General features: G+C 47.8%; 1 protein-coding gene across 5 annotated transcripts in view; it reads left to right on the forward strand.

Annotated features, from left to right (window-relative positions):
• NPRL3 (NPR3 like, GATOR1 complex subunit) overlaps positions 1-22,028 on the forward strand; it is a 57,523-nt gene continuing 35,495 nt past the window's right edge. For 2 of the 5 annotated variants that reach the window (XM_025369370.1, XM_025369369.1), the window contains exons 1-4: positions 47-226; positions 9,589-9,658; positions 16,439-16,477; positions 20,625-20,754. In XM_025369370.1, the coding sequence (XP_025225155.1) occupies positions 109-226; positions 9,589-9,658; positions 16,439-16,477; positions 20,625-20,754 (357 nt within the window). In that variant the 5' untranslated portion in view covers positions 47-108. Of the gene's footprint in view, positions 227-9,588; positions 9,659-16,438; positions 16,478-20,624; positions 20,755-22,028 lie in introns of all 5 variants that reach the window. The other 3 variants (XM_025369371.1, XM_025369372.1, XM_025369373.1) reach the window with 3 other exon arrangements.

Below are 22,028 nucleotides of genomic sequence, written 5' to 3' on the forward strand. Positions count from 1 at the left end.
CCCCCCCCCCCCCCCCCCCCCCCCGCCTCCGTCCCCCTCAGGCCCCCTCCTCCCCCGCCTCCGTCCTCCTCAGGCCCCCTCCGCCCCCGGCCCCGGCCCCACGGCGGCATGCGGGACAACACCAGCCCCATCAGCGTGATTCTGGTGAGCTCGGGGAGCAGGGGCAATAAGCTGCTGTTCAGGTACCCCTTCCAGAGAAGCCAGGAGCACCCGGCGTCCCAGACAAGTAAGTGAGCGCTGGGCGGGGGCCTGGCGCTCGCGGGGGCCGCCTCATTCCCGGGCCGCCTCGCGGAGCTTAGCTTTTGCTGGGCGTTCGAGCCCTGCTCGTTGTAGAGTATTTGAAAAGTAGAAAAAGGAAAAAAAATTTAAAAATTAAAATCATGCGTTGTTCACCACACCAGAGTAACTACTGACATTTCATCAGTCTCCAGCCTTTAAGAAATAAAGTAAAATAAAATGAGTTTTTGATGTATTCATCTTGAGAAAATACAAAATTACGCAAACAAGGCCAGTCGCTGTGGCCCACACCTGTAATCCCAGCACTGTGGGAGGCCGAGGCGGGCGCATCACCTGAGGTCAGGAGTTACAGACCAGCCTGGCCAACATGGTTGAAACCCCGTCTCTACTAAAAAAAAAATAACCCCCAAAATTAGCCGGGCGTGGTGGTGCGTGCCCATAATCGCAGCTACTCGGGAGACTGAGGCAGGAGAATCGCTTGAACCCGGGAAGCGGAGGTTTCAGTGAACCAGGATCACACCACTGCACTCCAGTCTGGGCGACAGAGCGAGACTCCGTCTCGGAAAAAAAAAAAAAAAGGTTATGCGACCATCTGAAGTTGTCTTTGCCACCCCCTGTTCCAGCCAGCACAAGGATCACCCCTGGCCGTGTTGGGAATTGTCTGCCCTGTGCATAGATGCAGATCTATCCACAGAAAAAGAGAACATTGCGTGAGGTTTTTCGTTGCACGAATTGCTCTGTGGCGTCGGCCTTGGAACTCTGTCTGCCTTTGCAAGCAGGGATCAACCTCACCCTTAACTGCAGGCTATTGCCTTCCCCTGTGGACGGCATGTAGGTTACTTTTGATTTTTCATCATCATGAATGTTCAGTTTTTGGTTTTATTTTATTTTTTGAGACGGAGTCTGGCTCTGTCACCCAGGCTGGAGTTCAGTGGCGCCATCTCCGCTCACTGCAAGCTCTGCTTCCCGAGTTCACGCCATTCTCCTGCCTCAGCCTCCCGAGTAGCTGGGACTACAGGTGCCCGCCACCACGCCCGGCTAAGTTTTTGCATTTTTAGTAGAGACGGGGTTTCACCGTGTTAGCCAGACTGGTCTTGACCTCCTAACCTCGTGATCCGCCCGCCTCGGCCTCCCAAAGTGCTAGGATTACAGGCTTGAGCTACCGCGCCCGGCCTAAAATTACTTTTAAACTTGTTCATATGGCAGAAAGTTTTAAAGATACAAAGGAGTTTAGATTATGAAAAGAAAGTTCTTTCCTAGCATTGGCCCCCAGTTTCCATCATAGGGGTAACTACTGTTACCATTTTTCTGTGTCTTTCCAGGACCTTCTGTGTAAATACAGGCGTATGCATTTCTTTTTTATTGTCATTTTTTGAGACGAGTCTCACAGTCTCGCCAGGCTGGAGTGTAGTGGCGCGATCGCGGCTCACCACAACCTCCAACCCCCTGGTTCAAGCGATTCTCCTGCCTCAACCTCCCGAGTTGCTGGAATTACAGGCATGCGCCACCGTGCCCAGCTAATTTTCTTTTGTATTTTTAGTAGAGATGGGGTTTCACCATGTTGGCTAGGCTGGTCTCGATCTCCTGACCTCGTGATCTGCCCGCCTTGGCCTCCCAAAGTGTTGAGATTACAGGCATGGGCCACCGCACCCAGCCTGCACTTAAGTTTTTTTAAAACTAAGCACAAGCAAAGGCACGCACACCATACACACTGTTCTGCCCCTGTTTTCATTTTCACTTCATGTCTGCATCTTTGATGTAGAATCAGAACCTGTCGAGCATCCTTTTTTTTTTTTTTTTTTTTTTTTTTTTTTGAGACGGGGTCTTGCTCTGTCGCCCAGGCTGGAATGCTGTGGCCGGATCTCAGCTCACTGCAAGCTCCGCCTCCCGGGTTCCCGCCATTCTCCTGCCTCAGCCTCCCGAGTAGCTGGGACTACAGGCGCCCGCCACCTCGCCCGGCTAGTTTTTTGTATTTTTTAGTAGAGACGGGGTTTCACCGTGTTAGCCAGGATGGTCTCGATCTCCTGACCTCGTGATCTGCCCGTCTCGGCCTCCCAAAGTGCTGGGATTACAGGCTTGAGCCACCGCGCCCGGCCGAGCATCCTTGTCCTTTTTACCGGCCACAGTGAATTCCATGAGATGAACATATTGTGATTTGTTTATCTCGTCCTCTTCGTTGATGGACGTAAACTTGTTTTCAGTCTTGCTAATACGAAAAGTGCAAACATCCTTTCCATGTATTGTCATTTTGCAGAATTCTTGTAATTTTTTTTTTTTTTAAATGGAGTCTCACTCTGTTGCCCAGGCTGGAGTGCAGTGTGGCGCCTTCTCGGCTCACTGCAAGCTCTGCCTCTGGGTTCATGGCATTCTGCTGCCTCAGCCTCCCTAGTAGCTGGGACTACAGGTGCCTGCCACCATGCCCGGCTAATTTTTTTTTTTTTTTTTTAGTAAAGACGGGGTTTCACAGTGTTAGCCAGGATGGTCTCAATCCCCTGGCTTTGTGATCCGCCCACCTCGGCCTCCCAAAGTGAGAATTCTTGTAATGTTAAATCCCTGAAGTAGCATGGTTGGACCTAAGGGATAAGGAGCATTTTTTTTTTTTTTTTGAGACGAGTCTGGCTCTGTTGCCCAGGCTGGAGTGCAGTGGCTGGATCTCAGCTCACTGCAAGCCCCGCCTCCCGGGTTCACGCCATTCTCCTGCCTCAGCCTCCCGAGTAGCTGGGAGTACAGGCGCCCGCCACCTCGCCTGGTTAATTTTTTTTGTATTTTAATAGAGACGGAGTTTCACCATGTTAGCCAGGATGGTCTCGATCTCCTGACCTCGTGATCCGCCCGTCTTGGCCTCCCAAAGTGGTGGGATTACAGGCTTGAGCCACCGTGCCCAGCCGCATATTTATTTTTAATAGGTTAGATTTTTCAATCTTTGTTAATCTGGTAGGTGAAAAATTGTATCTGGTAGTAATTTTAATGTTTATTTGGCTTTCAATTGAGATAGAAAGCGTGTTTTCCTGTTTTTGGAGCCATTTGGATTTCCTTTTCAGTGACTTATTTATAACCTTTGCCTAATGTTCTCTTGGGTTGTTTGATTTTCTTTCCTTATAGATTTGAAGGAGTTCTTTATATATTTAATGTAAAAATAGGTCTTGTGACAAAGCTGTAGTTACCCTGTTTGCTTCTGTGTAGTTCTTGCCAGAGTTTTGATTTTTATGGGGTTTTCAGTCTAATCTCTTGTGGTTTCTTAGTTTTGTTTTAAATAGAAAGATGTTCTGCTCTCCAAAATTATTTTATTTTATTTTTTTGAGTCGGAGTCTCCCTCTCGTGCCCAGGCTGGAGTGCAGTGGCCCGATCTCGGCTCACTGCAAGCTCCGCCTCCCAAGTTCACACCATTCTCGTGCCTTAGTCTGTAGTAGCTGGGAGTACAGGCACCTGCCACCACGCCCGGCTAATTTTTCATACTTTTAGTAGAGACGGGGGTTTCACCGTGTTAGCCAGGATGGTCTCGATCTCCTGACCTGGTGATCCACCTGCCTTGGCCTTCTAAAGTGCTGGGATTATAGGCGTGAGCCACCGCGCCTGGCTCTGCTCTCCAAAAGTATTAACAACAACAATAAAAAACTCCCTTATTTTCCTCCAGACTATTTATGTCTTTATTTTTTTTTTTGAGACAGAGTCTCTGTCACCCAGGCTGAAGTGCAATGGCATGATCTCCGCTCTCTGCAACCTCCACTTCCCGGGTTCAAGCGATTCTCCTGCCTCAGCCTCCTGAGTAGCTGGGTCTATAGGTGTGTGCCACAACGCCTGGCTAATTTTTGTATTTTTAGTAGAGACAGGGTTTCACCATATCGGCCAGGCTGGTCTTGAACTCCTGACCTCGTGATCTGCCTGCCTCGGCCTCCCAAAGTATGTCTTGTTTTTAAATGTGTTTGTCTTGGCATAAGGCGAAGGCTCATCCTAAGAACTGATATTTTCTGGACACTTGGGAAGAGTTGTGGATGAACTGCTTGGTTGCCTTTGGAACCCTGTGGAACAGGAGTTATAACAGGACACAGTGTGGCCAAATGGTGATTGATTGGGCCAACATAATTTTCTTGTCCATATGGCTATCTGGTTCCAATATAATTTTATTGAATAATTCACCTTACTTCCACTAATTGATTTTTCTGTCTTTATCATGTGCTAAATTCTCATGTTTGCTTGGATCTATTTTTTGATCTTTCTTATCTCCTCCAATGATCTATGTGTAGGTTCCATAATAAGTAATTACTGTAACTTGATATTATGTTAGACTATCACGTTAGGTTAGTCCTTTGTCATTACTTTTCTTTTTCAGCATTATCCTGGCTATGCTTTATTATTTTTCCCTGTAAACTTTAGCATCAAGTGTATTAGGTCCCACTCCCAAGCTCTTGGTGTAGGTAGCTTTGAATCCGTTGATTAACTGTGAAGAAAAAGCATCTTTATGTTGAATCTTCCCTGTCAGGAACGTGATATGTCTTCTATTCATTCTTTTGTCCCTTATTAGCTTTTCCATTGTTTTCATGGGCCTCTTGCACTCTTCTTAGGTTCATCACTAGGTTTTAAATTGTTGAAGTATTATTGTTTGTGTATATGAAGGCTCTTGGTGTATGTACATTTAAATTTTTTTATTTTGTCTGTGCTTTTTCCAACCTAATTGTCATCCCACACTGTGAGGGTGTGTGTGTGTACATGTGCATAGGGGCCTACGTTGTCCTATTGCACTTCAGTTTATTGTGTTTTTTACAAATTGAAGGTTTATGGCAACCGTGTGTCCAGCAAGTCTGTCAGCACCATTTTTCCAACAGTATATACTCACTTTGTGTCTCTGTGTGATGTTTTGGTAGTTCTTGGAGTATTTCAAACTTTTTCATTATTACTGTATCTGTTATGGTGATCTGTGATCTTTATGTTACTATTGTGATTGTTTTCGGGTACCATGAACCATGCCCACATAAGATAGCAAATTTCATCAAGAAATGTGTGTATTCTGTCTGTTCCCTCATCTGTTTCCATCTCCTTGGACCACCCTGTTCCCTTAGACACAACAGTATTGAAATTAAGCCAGTTATCTACAGTGGCCTCTAAGAGTTCAAGTGAAATAAAGAATCACATGTTTCTCACTTAAAATCAAAAGCTAGAAATGATTAAGCTTCTTGAGGAAGGCATGTTGAAAGCTGAACTAGGCCCAAAGCGAGGCCACTTGCACTAAACAGCCAAATGGTAAATGCAAAGGAAAAGCTCTTGAAGGAAATGGAAAGTGTTACCCCAAGCCAGGCCTGCACCTGTACTCCCAGCTACCTGGGAGGTGGAGGCAGGAAAATTGCTTGAGCCCAGGAGTTTAAATCTAGCCTGGGCAACATAGGGAGACCCTGACTCTTCAAACAAACAAACAAACAAACCAGAACAACAAAAAAAACGCTGGGCGCAGTGGCTCACGTCTGTAATCCCAGCACTTTGGGAAGCTGAGGTGGGCGGATCATGAGGTCAGGAGTTCGAGAGCAGCCTGGCCAACATGGTGAAACCCTGTCTCTACAAAAAAAAAAAAAAATACAAAAAATAGCTGGGCGTGGTGGCCAATGCCTGTAATCCCAGCTGCTCGGGAGGCTGAGACAGGAGAATTGCTTGAACCTGGGAGGCGGAGGTTGCAGTGAGCTGAGATCCACCATTGCACTCCAGCCTGGGCAACAAGAGTGAGACTCTGTCTCAAAACAAAAGAAAGCAAACAAACGAAAAGTGTTATTCAGTGAGTGCATGATAAAAAAGCTACATAGCTTTGTTTGTTGCTGGTATGCAAAGTTTTAGTGGTCTGGATAGATCAGACCAGCCACAGTATTCTCTTAAGCCAAAGCCTAATCCAGAACAAGGCCCTGACTCTCTTTAATTCTGAGAAGGCTGAGAGAGGTGAGGAAGCTGCAGAAGAAAAGTTGGAATTTAGCAGAGGTTGGTTCATGAGATTTAAGGAAATAAGCCATCTTTATAATGTAAAAGTGCAAGGTGGACCAGGTGCGGTGGCTCACGCCTGTAATCCCACCACTTTGGGAGGCTGAGGTGGGCGGATCTAGAGGTCAGGAAATGGAGACCATCCTGGCTAACACAGTGAAACCCTGTCTCTACTAAAAATACAAAAAATTAGCTGGGTGTGGTGGCGGGTACCTGTAGTCCGAGCTACTCAGGAGGCTGAGGCAGGAGAATGGCGTGAACCCAGGAGGCGGAGCTTGCAGTGAACCGGGATCGTGCCACTGCGCTCCAGCCTGGGCAACAGAGCGAGCTCCGTCTCAAAAAAAAAAAAAAAAAAAAAAAAAGTGCAAAGTGAAGCAGCAGTTGATGATGTTGAAGCTGCAACAAGTTATTCAGAAGATTTAGCTAAGATAACTGATGAAGGTGTCTTCATTAAACAGCAGTCTTTCTTTCTTTTCTCTTTCTTTCTTTCTTTTCTTTCTTTTTTTTGATGAAGTTTTCACTCTTGTTGCCCAGGCTGGAGTGCAATGGTGCAATCTCAGCTCACTGCAACCTCCACCTCCTGGGTTCAAGCAATTCTCCTGCCTCAGCCTCCAGAGTAGCTGGGATTACAGGCATGCGCCACCACGCCCGGCTAATTTTTTTTTTTTTTTTTTTTTTTTTTTTTTTGAGACGGAGTCTCGCTCTGTCGCCAAGGCTGGAGTGCAGTGGCCGGATCTCGGCTCACTGCAAGCTCCGCCTCCCGGGTTCACGCCATTCTCCTGCCTCAGCCTCCGGAGTAGCTGGGACTACAGGCGCCCGCCACCTCGCTCGGCTAGTTTTTTGTATTTTTTAGTAGAGACGGGGTTTCACCATGTTAGCCAGGATGGTCTCGATCTCCTGACCTCGTGATCCACCCGTCTCGGCCTCCCAAAGTGCTGGGATTACAGGCTTGAGCCACCGTGCCCGGCCCCGGCTAATTTTTAAATTTTTTTTTTTTATTGTTAGTAGAGATGGGATTTCACCATGTTGGTCAGGTTGGTCTCGAACTCCTGACCTCAGGTGATCTGCCCGTCTCGGCCTCCCAAAGTGCTGGGATTATAGACATGAGCCACCACCCCCCGCAACAGATTTTTAATGTGGACAAAACAGCCTTATATTGGAAGGAGATGCCAGATATGACTTTCATACATAGAGAGAAACCTGGCAACTTCAAAGGACGGACTGACTCTCTTGTTAGGAGCTAATGCAGCTAGTGACCTTAAGTTGAAACCAGTGCTCATTTACCATTATAAGAATCCTAAGACCCTTCAGAATTATGCTAAATCTACTCTGCCTATGCTCTGTCAGTGGAACAACAAAGCCTGGATGATAGTACATCTGTTTACAGAGAGTTTACTGAATATTTTAAGCCCACTGTTGAGACCTACTACTCAGAAAAATATTCCTTTCAAAATATTACTGCTCATTGAAAATGCATCTAGTCGTCCAAGAGCTCTAAGGGAGATATATAGGGAGATTAATGTTGTTTTCATGCCTGCTAGCACAAGATTCATTCTGTAACCCTTGGATGAAGAAGTAATTTTGACTTTCAAGTTTTATTATGTAAGAAATACAACTTGGAAGGCTATAGCTGCCATAGATACTGATTCCTTGGACAGATCAGGGCAAAATAAATTGAAAACCTTCTGGAAAGCATGTGCCATTATAGATGCCATTAAGAACATTGGTGATCATGTCAAAATATCAACAGTAATAGGAATTTGGAAAAAGTTGATTGCAGCCCTCATGGATAACTTTGAAGGAGTCAAGACTTCAGTGGAGGAAGTAACTGCAGATATGGTGGAAATAGCAGGAGATGTAGAATTAGAAGTGGGGCCTAAAGATGTGACTGAAATGCTGCAATCTCACGATAAAACTTGAATGGATGAGGACTTGATTGTTATGGATGAGAAAAGAAAGCAGTTTCTGGGCTGGATGTGGTGACTCACACCTATAATCCCAATACTTGGGAGGCTGAGGCAGGTGGATCACTTGAGCCCAGGAGTTCAAGACCAGCCTGGACAACATGACAAAAGCTCATCTCTATTAAAAATACAAAAACTAGCTGGGCATGGGTGGCATATGCCTGTAGTTCCAGCTACTCAGGGAACTGAAGTAGGAGGATCACCTGAGCCTTGGGAGGTCAAGACTGTAGTGAGCCGTGATCACACTACCACACTCCAGCCTGGATGACAGAGTGACACCCTGTCTCAAAAAACAAAAGAAACAAACAAACAAACAAACAAAAAACGTAGCTTCTGGAGATGGAATGTATTCCTGGTAAAGATGTTGTAAACATTGTTAAAATGACAACAGAGATTTGAATAGTATATAAACTTACTTGATAAAGCAGTGGTACGGTGTGAGAGCATTGCTTCCAATTCTGAAAGAAGTTCTGTGGTGGATAAAGTGCTGTCAGCGTCCCATACTACAGAGAAATCTTTCATGAAGGGAGAGTAAATTGATGGATGCAGGAAACGTCCTTGTTGTCGTATTTTAAGAAATTGCTATAGCACGCCAGCCTTCAGCAAGCACCACTCTAATCCGTCAACAGCCATCAACCTTGAGGCAAGGCCTTTCCCCTGCAAAGTGATTGTTTTGCTGAAGGCTGAGCTGATCGTTAGCGGTTTTTTTTTTTCTTTCTTTTTTTTTTTTTTTGGAGACCTCGTCTCACTCTGTCGCCCAAGCTCAAGTGCAGTAGCACAATCCTCAGCCTCCCCAGTAGCTGGGACTACAGGCTCCCACCACCGCACCCCGCTAATTTTTGTATTTTTAGTAGAGACAAGATTTCGCCATGTTGGCCAGGCTGGTCTCGGACTCCTGACCTCAGGTGATCCGCCTGCCTCAGCCTCCAAAAGTGTTGGGATTACAGACGTGAGCCACCGTGCCCGGCTTGTCACGGTTTTTGAAGATAACATAAGATTTGTCATTTTATGATTTTTAAGTGTATAATTAAGTGGCATTAATTACTTTCATTATATCTTGCAACCATTATGGCTATTTCTAAAGCTTTTTCATCACCCAAACTGAAACTCTGTAACCACTGACCAATAACTCTTCATTTCCCCTGCTCCCAGCCCCCGGTAAACTCTAATCTACTTTCTGTCTTGATGCATTTGCCCCTTCTAGACATTTCATATACTGTAAGTGCACTATTTGTTTTTTTGTCTTTGGCTTATTCAGCATGATATTGTCAAGGTTCATCCATGTTCATTCCTTTTTATGTCTGAGTAATATCCCATGGTATGGATAGACCATGTTTTGGAAAACATGGCTTTTAACGGTTCCGTAATCCTCCTGTATGTGGAAGGATCCTGTTTTCTTAGCCCTTCTTCTCTTTTTGCCCTCACTCAGATAAGCCACGTAGCAGATATGCTGTTAACAACACGGGCGACCATGCTGATGACCAGGATGGTGATGCCAGGTAAGGGCTCTGTGGTCACTTCAGGGTGGGGGCTCGTCCTGGTCCCAGGCCTGGACAAAGCCCCACCCTCCTGTTCGCCCAGATATTTTCTCCGTGAGAAGTCTGGTGTTTTTTTTTTTTTTTTTTTTCCATTTAGTGTGTGCTTTCAGGTAGTGTGGAGTGGAGGATTGCATAGACAGTCTTGGGCACCTCTTCCAGCTTCAGGCCTGTCTGGTGGGTAAAGCAGGTCAGAGAACAGATGAGGCCATGTCCCTGTGGGATGTGTATCTCCTATGAAAGAAATGTAGAGGAAAGCAGACCCCTATGTTGTTGTCTTTGTTTTTTTTTTTTTTCTTTTTTGAGACGGAGTCTCGCTCTGTCGCCCAGGCTGGAGTGCAGTGGCTGGATCTCAGCTCACTGCAAGCTCCGCCTCCCGGGTTCATGCCATTCTCCTGCCTCAGCCTCCTGAGTAGCTGGGACTACAGGCGCCCGCCACCTCACCCGGCTAGTTTTTTGTATTTTTTAGTAGAGACGGGGTTTCACCATGTTAGCCAGGATGGTCTCGATCTCCTGACCTCGTGATCCGCCCGTCTCGGCCTCCCAAAGTGCTGGGATTACAGGCTTGAGCCACCGCGCCCGGCCACCTTGTTGTTGTCTTTGGTTCTAATTCCTTGAGCATGTACCCAGAGGTCAAATGCAGGTGCTTGGGTGTAGCTCAGGCTGGTCAAGTCCCTTCTTGGAGTCCAGGCTTAGGTGGTGATGTGGGCAGTGAGGCTTAGAGCTGGGATGGTGTGAACCTGGATGTTCTTTGATGTACTTTTAAGCACAGATGAAGGGTGGATCCAGTTCCTTCCTGTGTTTGTGCCCCCTGCTCTCTCTGGGAGGCACTACCGGGGTAGGAACTTTAGAAATGACCACTTCTGGTTTCTGTTCATTTTGAAGCATAGTAAATGCTAACATAGGCCCAGGTGAAGGAAGATTGTGAGTTACCTGCCCTGAGTTCCCTTAAACACAGACAAGGCCTGTGTGGAGTCAAGGACTTGGCCTCCACCATCCTGGGAAAAAGTAGCTAAGATCCCTAGGCGGGGCCTTTGCTGTGCACCGAGGTAGTGCTGTTTCTCTGCAGTTCTCTGACGAGGCAGCACCACACCTGCCATGGCAATTTGCAGTTCTTTTTAAAAAATTTTTATTGATTGATGGTAGAGATGGGGTCTTGCTTTGTTGCCCAGGCTGGTCCTGAGCTCCTGGCCTCAAGTGATTTTCCTTCCTTGGCCTCCCAAATTTTTGGGATTACGTACATAAGCCACCATGCCTGGCCACAATTTGTGGTTCTAAGAGTGTGATTTTTATCCTCTTTTGGGAGGATGTTGGGGCCTCTGGCATGACCGATGACTTATCTCTGAGTGGAGTGGGCTTTGGAAGGGGGATGGAGCTTGCTGGACACCCCTTTGGACTGTCATTTTGATGTAGAGGCCTGTGGTTGTCTTGTCCTTTAAATGTGGTGGTGGAACAAACTCTGGTTTGTCACAGGCATGTAGAATGCTTTTGCCTTTGCACAGTGCATAGGTATTTCTTGTTCTCCTTCCAGCTGTGCCACAGATCAGCTTAGAGCAGGGCTGGCTGCTGGCCAGCCCCCACATTATCCTTACTCCAAGCTGCAGTGGATGTGAGGCCCAGGCTGCTGAAGACTCAGAAGGAAGGCTGGCAGTACCTAATTCCTGCAGTTAATTTTCAGACTTACAGTGACATGACCATGAGGATATTTTCTAGGGAATTAATTTAATACTTAATGAAGAGGTAAAACTGTGGGAGGGGCGTGCCTCTCTCTAGAATCTTTTATTGAAAAATTGCTTCATTCAGTAATTTTAGCACATCACATATCTGTAAGTCTCACTGCCTGCCACTCATGTTTTCCAGATACAGGGTTAATTCCCTTAGGGACTCAGTTCCCCTCCTGTGTTATTTTGTCGTGTCGGCCCACAAGCCCCTGCTCTGCCTTGTGATGGCTCAGAGCATGTTCCTGAAGCAAGGCAGTGAAAGTGCATCAAGTCCACTCTGTGTGTCTGTGATTGTTGTTCCCCAAAGTACTTTTCTTTCTGAAACCAGGGCTTCAGTTTGCCACACTGAAACAGTATTAACAGGCTACACAGTAACTTGTGAGGGGTCGTGGCCTGCCTGAGAGAAGTGAGGATACAGCCGTGCTGCTCACTATTACAAACACTGGCGAATGTGGCCATTTAAATTGAAATTAACTGAAATAGGCCAGATGTGAGGCTCATGCCTGTAATCCAAGCACTTTGGGAGGCTGAGGCAGGTGGATCACCTGAAGTCAGGAGACCAGCCTGGCCAACATGGCAAAACCCTGCCTCTACTAAAAATACAAAAATTAGGCATGGGGGCACATGTCTGTAATCCTAGCTACTCTGGAGGCTGCAGCAGGAGAATCACTTGAACTTGGGAGGCGGAGGTTGCAGTGAGCTGAGATTGCACCACTGCTCTCCAGTTTGGGCAACAGAGTGAGAGTCTGTCTCAAAAAAAAAAAAAAAAAAAAAAAAAAGAAGAAGAAGATAACTGAAATAAAATAAAAAATTCACTTGCTCAGTTGCACTGGTCACATTTCAGGTTTTTAGTGTCTATATGGAAATAGTGTCTACCATATTAAATGGTTCTGATTTGGAACAGTCCCATCACAGTAGAAAGTTCTACTGGGGCCGGGAGCCGTAGCTCATGCCTGTAATCCCACCACTTTGGGTGTCCAAGGTGGGGGGATCACTTGAGGCCAGATGTTTGAGAACAGTCTGGGCAACATGGCGAAACCCCATCTCTACAAAAAATACAAAACTTAGCTGGGTTGGTGACCTGCGCCTGTGATCCCAGCCACTGAGGAGGCTGAGGGAGAGGGTAGTTTGAGCCAGCACGTGGAGGTTGCAGTGAGCCGAGATCATGCCGCTGTACTCCAGCCTGAGCCTTGAGTGACAGAGTGAGACCCTGTCTCAAAAAAAAAAAAAAAAAAAAAAAAAAATTGGACAGTGCTGGCTTAGAGAGGGGGCTAGTAATCAAGATATGGTTCAGGGCTGGGCACAGTGGCCTATGCTTGTAATCCCAGCACTTTGGGAGACTGAGGTGGGCAGATGGCTTGAGCTCAGGAGTTCGAGACCAGCATGGGCAATACGACGAAGTCCTGTCTCTACCAAAAATACAAAAAATTAGCCTGGCATGGTGGCACACGCCTGTGGTCTCAGCTGCTCGGGAGGCTGAGGTGGGAGGATTGCTTGAGTCTGGGAGGCAGAGATTGCAGTAAGCCAAGATCACGTTGCTTCACTCCAAGTGGGTGACAGAGTGAGACCCCCCTCTCAAAAACAATTTGAGATATAATTCAGGGTATATAGATTAACTGTTACTTATTTTTTGTAACTCTTCTATAATTCAATTATGAGAAAAGAAAATGGATATTGTTCAGTGTCTCTAAGACTTGAAACCAAGGTCAGAAAAGATGTAGTGTTCCCTGGGTATTAGGGGCCATGGTGCCCATGCTTAAATGTACCATGTGTCCCCACACTGGCAAGGGCAGAAGCCATCAAGCCAGGTCTGAGAGATAGCCTGGTGTTCTTCAGAAAGGCTGGTGTGGGCATGTCCCTCTCTGTGTGGACACCATCTTCCTGCTCCCTTCTTTGAAACTGCGAGCAGTGCTGAGGCCACTACTTCAGAGAATGGGGAGCTACAGGTTTGGAGAACTGATTTCTTTCATTTTCAAAATGCTCTGAAATCCTACTATTATTATCATTATTTTGAGATGGAGTTTTGCTCTTGTTGCCCAGGCTGGGGTGTAATGGCGCGATCTTGGCTCACCGCAACCTCTGCCTCCCAGGTTCTAGTGATTCTCCTGCCTCAGCCTCCCAAGTAGATGAGATTACAGGTATGCACCACCACGCCTGGCTAATTTTGTATTTTTAGTAGAGATGGAGTTTCTTCATGTTGGTCAGGCTAGTCTTGAACTCCTGACCTCAGGTGATCCACCTGCCTCAGCCTCCCAAAGTGCTGGGATTACAGGCATGAGCCACTACACCCAGCCTATTTTTTTTTTTTTTTTTTTTTTAAGAGAACCCGGACCTCAGGTGATTGAACTCCTGAGCTTAAGTGATTCTCCCACCGTGGCCTCCCAATGTGCTGGGATTACAGGCATGAGCCCCCTCACCCAGCTACCATCTCTACCCTTTAATTCTCAGGTGACATCTTGGGAATGTGAAATCAGGTGGCACTGCTACTGTCCTCAGGCTTGGCCACTTTTGTAGCAGTGGACCCAACTTGTGGGTGCACTTGGGCCTAGGCCAGATGGGGTCCTTGGCCAGGCAGGCACTCTAGCTCACAACATACAGGTCCTCCCACCAGGCAAACATGAGGCTCTGCCAGGCCTCTCTTGATGGCTTTGCCTCTATTAGCTTGTGTTTTTAGAACCCTACCCTGGTGTGTTAGAAAGATGCCCTCTCCTTTCTGTAGCTGAGGTTGACACACAAGAAAGCAGGTAGGCATTTTTATCCCCAGGCTTGGGTATTTCCCCCTGCCCAGCCATTGCATCTATGCTGCGGGGCAGTGTACAGGGACAAGTGCAGGTTCAGGGTTCAAAGTTTGACTCTCGCTTTGCAGCCTGCAGTGTGTGATCTTGGGCACATTCCTTAGAATGAGCCTTAGTTCCACTGTTTTCGGTAAGATGCCTGAGGGTGGTGAGTTGCCTTCACCTCTTCCTCCCGGATCAGGATGTCTTAAGAGCATCCTTGTCTCTGAGTGTTAGCTGACGGCTCTGCCTCCCTCAGAGGGGCAGACGCAAGTCTGTAAAATGCTCCTGTCAGGAAATGGAGCATTGCCAAACTCAGAAGCCCTCTGTGCTTACTCCTTTTCCTCTGGAGCAAAGGGGCTGCGTTGTGACTTGTGTAGTTGTAGGAGATAGAGCTTATAGTCAGGCTCCAGCTTGGAGGATTCTGACTTCTTGGGTGATCTTGGGAAAGTCCATGAAACATCTGAATGCTTCCATACTATACAGCGTGAGGAGCTTGGCAGCTGCTGAGGAAAGAGATCCTTTCTGTGGATCTTTGGCAGAGCTCCCACACTGTTTCCACTCCTAGATTCAGGTCTCCTTTCTCTTTCCAGAATACATGGAAAGCAGTATGTCCCAGAACACAAATCTCTGCAGAGGAAAATAAAGTTGTTTTTTTTGGTTTTGTTTTGTTTTTTTGAGACAGAGTTTTACTCTGTCGCCCAAGGCTGGAGTGCAGTGGTGCGATCTCGGCTCACTGCAACCTCACCTCTGGGGTTCAAGCGATTCTCCTGCCTCAGCCTCCTGAGTAGCTGGGATTAGAGGCATCCACCACCACACCCAGCTAATTTTTTCTTTTTAAGTAGAGACAGGGTTTCGCCATGTTGGCCAGGCTGGTCTCAAACTCCTGACTTCAAGCGATCCACCCACCACGGCCTCCCAAAGTGCTAGGATTACAGGCATGAGGCACCGTGCCTGGCCAGAAAGTCAACTCCTAAACTGTTTCTAAAAATCTCAACTAGATAGTGCAGAAGCCCAGATGTTTTCTGACAAATATATATGGATCTACCATGACTACCTTATTGTTCCAGGCAGAGGCTTAGGGAAGTCAGGTATGCTGGCAGTCACAGTATCTCAAGAATTGGTGCTGGTGAAATTCATATGACATGCTATACTTTTCAGAAGGCTTTTGCCTCTGGGAGTCTTACGTGATCTTCTGTAGATTTCTCGCCATGCAGGTGAGAAAACTTTTACTGAAAAGATTAGTTTTAGGCTGGGTGCAGTGGCTCATGCCTGTAATCCCAGCACTTTGGGAGGCCGAGGCAGGAGTATGAGACCAGCCTGGGTAACATTGCGAGACCCCGTCTACCTTTTTTTTTTTTTTTTTTGGGAAGGAGTCTCGCTCTGTCACCCAGGCTGGAGTATAGTAGTGCGATCTCGGCTCACTGCAAGCTCCGCCTCCCGGGTTCATGCCATTCTCCTGCCTCAGCCTCCTGAGTAGCTGGGACTACAGGCGCCCGCCACCACGCCTGGCTAATTTTTTGTATTTTTAGTAGAGATAGGATTTCACCGTGTTAGCCAGGATGGTCTCGATCTCCTGACCTCGTGATCCGCCCGCCTCGGCCTCCCAAAGTGCTGGGATTACAGGCGTGAGCCACCGCGCCCGGCCCCATCTCTTTTGAAGACAAAAAAGAAAAAAGGAAAAAAAAAAGAGAGAAGATGAGATACTTGTGCACAGGCATCCAGCTAATACATATGGCGCTGGATCTGACCCAGCTTTTCCAGCCTTGTGCTTACTTCTGAAAAACGACTTTCATTCCTGCCCAGCCCGTACTTCTGTGTGAGAGTTTGACCTTTAGTGAGAAAACCCCATGGTAAGAGTTCAGTGTGGGGAGCGTGTGATCTGTTTCTCAGCGTGGGGAGTGTGTGACCCTGTTTGTCAGCGTGGGGAGTGTGTGATCCTGTTTCTCAGCGTGGGGAGTGTGTGATCTGTTTCTCAGCGTGGGGAGCGTGTGACCCNCAGCGTGGGGAGTGTGTGACCCTGTTTCTCAGCGTGGGGAGTGTGTGGTCTGTTTTTCAGCCTGGGGTGTGTGTGACCCTGTTTCTTGTCTGGTAAGTTGCTTAATCATGATGCTCAATGGTAATGCTTAATGGTGGCACTTCTGCTAGACTTTAGTACACTTTTTTATAAAATAGGCTTGTAAGTTTTCATGGTTTTTAAAAAAGCGATATGTTTTTGTTTGGTCTTGATGGTCCTGTTCCCATTTCAGCGAGCCATGTCCTCCAACCGATGAGCAATTGGTTGCAGGGTAAGAGCGAGACCTCTCCACCGTCTTTCTGTCTTGATTCCGCTGCCTTCTCTTCTTTAATTGTGCTTAATTCCTGGTTTCCCTCAATGTTGAGAGTGACTGATGAGGCACACAGGCGTGGACCTCCCTGCCCCAGTTCCCCCACGAATGCCCAGACTTTCCACCACCCCTGCTTTTTCTCCACCCAGTCATTTAGCTATTTCACATTACCTGAGAGGCCAAGGCATGGCTGGCCGGCCCCAGGGAGACTTCTGGGACCAGGCATGTCACACAAACCTCCTCTTCCTCCAGGTAGGCACAAGTAGTCCTGTGAGGGTGGTGGGCAAGCAGCTGCCACCCTGGAGAGACCTGTGACTGTTGCTCCTTGTTTTTATATTTCTGAGGGGTTTTGTGGGGGCCTCTCCCAAGGGTTAGGTAGTAAGTGTGATGCTCAGGCCTAGATGGTATTGAGTATGCTTAATAGAGGCAGAAATGTTCTCATAGAATTGATACGTTGCTTGTCCAGAGGGCGTGGATGAAGTGCGACTCTTCCATTCCCCTTGACAGTGCCTGTCCTCTGGGCCTTGGAGGTACACACAGCATCTGTGAACTTCTAGCAAGGTGGGTGGGGGGAGCAGAGTTGAGCTCCTTTCCAGGATGTCCTTCCATCCCTTTTTTTGCCCAAGCTAGAGGGAAGCCCTGCTCCAGAATAGCTTGGCAGTGATAGAAGGTCTGGCCTGTTTTCTGGCTGGGTTGGTTCATCTTCCTAAACGTGTTTCTCTTGAATATCCAAGTTATTCCAGGAATCTTCAGTTTTTGTAACAGATGTTTTATTGTATTGCAGTACGTTTATTAGGCCTTTCACCATCAAAATGAGGGAAAAGGATTTTTATAAATGTTGGAAGCCAATAAAACAAAAAGACACTTTGTTTATGGTTCAGTTTGCTGTTTGTAAGTTTTGCCCCACCCCTAATATCATGAATATAACTCTGTCTTTATGCATATTACTTTACCAGACCCACTATATAAAGTATAAAGCCAGATGGGTGCGGTGGCTCACGCCTGTAATCCCAGCACTTTGGGAGGCCGAGGCGGGCAGATCACAAGGTCAGGAGGTCAAGACCAGCCTGGCCAATGTGGTGAAATCCCATCTCTACTAAAAAATACGAAAAATTAGCTGGGCGTGGTGGCGTGTGCCTGTAATCCCAGCTATTTGGGAGGCTGAGGCAGGAGGATCACTTGAACCCAGGAGGCGGAGGCTTCAGTGAGCCGAGATTGCGCCACTACACTCCAGCCTGGGTGACAGAGCAAGACTCCGTCTCCAGGGAGAAAAAAAAAAAGCCACTCAAGTGTTTTGTCATGGGGCTGGGCGCGGTGGCTCACGCCTGTAATCCCAGCACTTTGGGAGGCCAAGACAGGCAGATCACCTGAGGTCAGGAGTTTGAGACCAGCCTGACCAGCATGGTGAAACCCCGTCTCTACTAAAAATACAAAAATTAGCCGGGCGTGGTGGTGGGCGCCTGTAATCCCAGCTGCTCGGGAGGCTGAGGCAGGAGAATCGCTTGAACCCGGGAGGCGGAGGTTGCAGTGAGCTGAGATTATACCATTGCACTCCAGCCTGGGGGACAAGAGCAAGACTTTGTCTCAAAAAAAAAAAAAAAAAAGTGTTCTGTCATTGTATGTGTGTAATATTAAGGTGTGAGGAATAGATTTCTCTGTGGGCCAGATTGGCTCAGATAAACAGAGTGGCTAACTACCACCCTGCTGGCTGCCTCAGAGGGCTCCATGAACAGCCACTAAGTCAATGTGATTTTTTTTTTTTTTTTGAGATGAGTTTTGCTCTGTCACCCAGGCTGGAGTACAGTGGCACCATCTCCGCTCACTTCAAACTCCGCTGTCCAGGTTCAAGCGATTCTCCTGCCTCAGCCTCCCGACTAGCTGGGACTACAGGCGTGGACCACTGCACCCGGCTAATTTTTGTATTTTTAGTAGAGACGGGGTTTCACCGTGTTGGTCAGGCTGGTCTCGAACTCCTGACTTCAGGTGATCCACCTGCGTCAGCCTCCCAAAGTGCTGGGATTACAGGCGTGAACTACCGTGCCCAGCCCAATGTGACTTTTTACTTCAGCTCACAGATTTCCAGTTGGCTGTCTCTGCAGACCCTGGCCTCTAGCAGGGAAAGAGCCTTTTATTTGGCTGTTGTGAGGGCGCCTTGAAGTTTAGGTATTTATAAATGTGAATTGGGCTACCACTGCTTGCCTCTGAAAATCCCAGGAACCATCTTACAGCCAAACTAAATTTGGTCCCTGGACTGGTGCTTGAGGACTGAGGCTGAGACATGCCTGTGACTCTTTATGACAGAGCAGCAGTTTTTAGTGGAGATTTTGGGCTGTCAGAGCAAGGGACCTTTCTGGAGTGGTGGTGGTTATTTTTCTGTTATCTCTGTGTCCCCTGAGTCACTTGGTGGCAGAGTGGAGGGGCACTGTTTAGATAGGAGGTGAGGTGTTGGCCCTGGGTCAGTTGCTAGAGCTGAAGTGTTTGGTGGTGGTTTAATACCTCAACCCCTCCTTCAACATTACCATGTCCCACACATGGGAGTTATAGGACAGAGTGAGCCATTTAGGGTTTTTGAAGAAAGCATGTTATGCCTGTGGTGTAAGGCACTTGCATCCTCCATCTCTGCAGGAGAGACCTGCAGTGGGTTGCTGAGGACTTGGCTGTGGGTCCTGCATTTCCCAGGATATCTCTAACGAGATTGATTTCAGAAGGTCCAACTGCAACCTGACTGGGTTGAGAGGCTGTTTCCAAATGGCACAAATAGGTTTGACCAAACCCTCGTATGTGGTTTGTTTGTGGGCTTGTTTGGGGTGACTTCAGATGGTTAGAGGGTCGTGCCAGTGCAGGAGGAAGGCTGGAAAACAGCGTGAGCCCCACAGCCCATGATAGACTTGCAAAGAATCCTGTAGCTACTTGCCATTTGCTATTACAGAGCTGAGCTACAGTGCAGTTCAAAGCAGACCTTCCTTTTTTATCACAATATGGAGGAGTTATGTTAGTCTCTCCCACCCCTTCGCCAAGAGGGCCTCCGGGGAAGAAGCATGACCAGGGATCACACTAAAATGTCTGTCCTCAATGGTCTCTTCTAGGACCTTAGGGGGTCTCCCTGTCCAGGGGCAGAATATGGCCCCGGGGAGGCTAGAGCTGCCTTCCCCAAGATAGTGTATCCTCCTGACCTAGATATTAGAAATATTTTTCCTGGGTGGGGAGATATGCATGGGACTTCTCTCCCTTCTGAGTCCAGATCAGAGGTAGTACATTTGTGTTTCTAGAGCCTTCAGAGCCCTGGGTTCTAAGATAAGAGTCAGCACCACCCACAGCACGCCTGCAGGTGATGCTCCCTTATCCGGATCCCCCCAGGCAGGAGACATCAGCATTGCCAGTAAGGAGACATAAGGGCACAGATGATCTTGAAAAGGGATGCCCTCCCTCCCACACCACAGCTGTTCCCACTTTTCCATGGCACCCAGTCCTGTACAACCCTGTATTTCTGCCATTTGGAAATAGCTGTGATCACGGTGGGCTTGCACATCTTACACAAAGTTTCTTCCATGATAAAAACTGGGAAGTTTAAGTGTTTGGGATAAGAGAATGGCTGGGCAGCCATGCTATGACGAAGGAAGTCAGCGCTCTGCATGCCTCCCTGTGCACCGTCCCCTTGCCCTCCATGCGGTTCTGTGGGTGAAGGGCCAGGGTCCTGGGAGTTGAAGGTGCGGCCCAGCAAACCTGAGTATAATTGGGAGACGCCCCCTCTGCCTGTGAACCTTAAAGAGCAGCTCCTCAGGGCAGTGCCGGCTCCAGCTGATCCTCCCTTTGAAAGCAAACTGCAACTGCTTCTCTCCTGAATTTAATAGAGCATGCCAAAAAATGACAGCATGTGCCTTCAGTCTGTGCTTCTCATGCCTTTTACCTTGTAATTCTGGTGATCTTACATCCGTAACCGCTGGGATTGCTACAGAAGGGCAACTGTTAGTAGCTTTCATCAGCAGTCGGGGCAGAGCAACTCCATGAAGGTGCAGTTTACTGAGACCCTTCCGCTCTGGGGCCAGCAGGGCATGGTGCTGTGGTACATTGTTAACTTATTTTTATTCTACCTCTTTTAAATTTTAAGGTTTTCAGATGTTATTCTGGCAACAATTTTGGCAACCAAGTCTGAAATGTGTGGCCAAAAATTTGAACTGAAGATTGATAATGTGCGGTTTGTTGGGCACCCAACACTGCTACAGCATGCTCTGGGGCAGGTATGGCTCTCCCTGGGCAGGTGTGGCTCTCCCTGGGCAGATAGGACTCTCCTTGGGCAGGTTGGGTTCTCCCTGGGCACGCAAAGACCCTCTAGGTAGATGTGGCTCTCCCTGGGCTGGCAGGCCTGGTCCATTCTGGCTCTGGGGGGCTCAGAACTGAGGCTGACACCAGCTCTGGTGAAAGTAACTGTTGGGCAGGAGACCTGATTAGACACTTGCTAGGAATTGTGCATCTTCATAAACCCTGAGAGTCCAGTGGAAAAAGAGACAGGTGTTCTTGCCCCTGAAGACAGGTGCTTCAGTCCCTGTCCCTAGCTTTTGCAGTCTGCATTCTAGGTCTCTACTGACTGTGGTCCTGCCCTTTATATATAGGATGTCTGTTTCCAGGGGAGGCCAAGATGAGTTAACTAGCATCTGTCAGACCCTTGAATTTTCTACAATGTGGTGCAAGCATTTCCTCTTATTTATTACAAGACACTCTAGTAGTTAATATTAGTATTATTTAGCACTTATTTTTCTGCTAAACCCTCTCTATGTGTTCTCTGATGAATCAGTGTCATAGCACTGAGCAATTCATCTTGCTAGCAGGATGAAGGGAACTTGTACACCAGAGCCTGCCAGTCAGCTCTCTGCATATAGGCAGGATCAGTGATGGCATTACTCAGATTCTGAAGGGTAGAACACATAACATAGGATTTAGCTACATTTATACAGATCCAGCAGTTGTGTGAGGTTCTGTGGTATTATTCGTGAACCTCCATGGAAGGAGTTTCTGAGGCCATTGATGTGCCTGGCCCCCTGGACCTCACCCTCCCTTCTCATCACAGCCCCCACAGCTGGGGCACAGTCCCCTACCTGGAGGCAGTGGAGGGGAGAGTTGGCAGCCTGCCTGCGGTCACACCCTGTAGACAGGAGTTGCAGTCAGGGGTAGGGGATGAGTGCAAGGGCCGCCTGGGGCCCCAGCTCCCCCTTGTGGCAGAACTTGTAGTTGGCTTTGAAGAGTTCCCTTGTGCCCCTTGGAATGCTTCACTTGAGTGCCCTGGTCCTTGTGAAGCTGGCTAGATGCCAGAACCGGGAGTACAGAGATAAGACTTGCTGGCCTGCCTCACCTGGGCCCTGCTCAGGGCTTGGCTGTCCCTGAACATTGTTTTGTCCCTAAATTGTTCTCAGTATGCATCATACTTAGGAGATACAGCCTGGGTGGATGCAGGTGGACACGGGACAGCAGTGGGGGTGTGGTCTGGCTCATCCACCCATTTATGCCCCTCTCCATC

This window comes from Theropithecus gelada, chromosome 20 (genome assembly GCF_003255815.1).
Source record: "Theropithecus gelada isolate Dixy chromosome 20, Tgel_1.0, whole genome shotgun sequence".
In the NCBI taxonomy this organism is placed as follows: domain Eukaryota; kingdom Metazoa; phylum Chordata; class Mammalia; order Primates; family Cercopithecidae; genus Theropithecus; species Theropithecus gelada.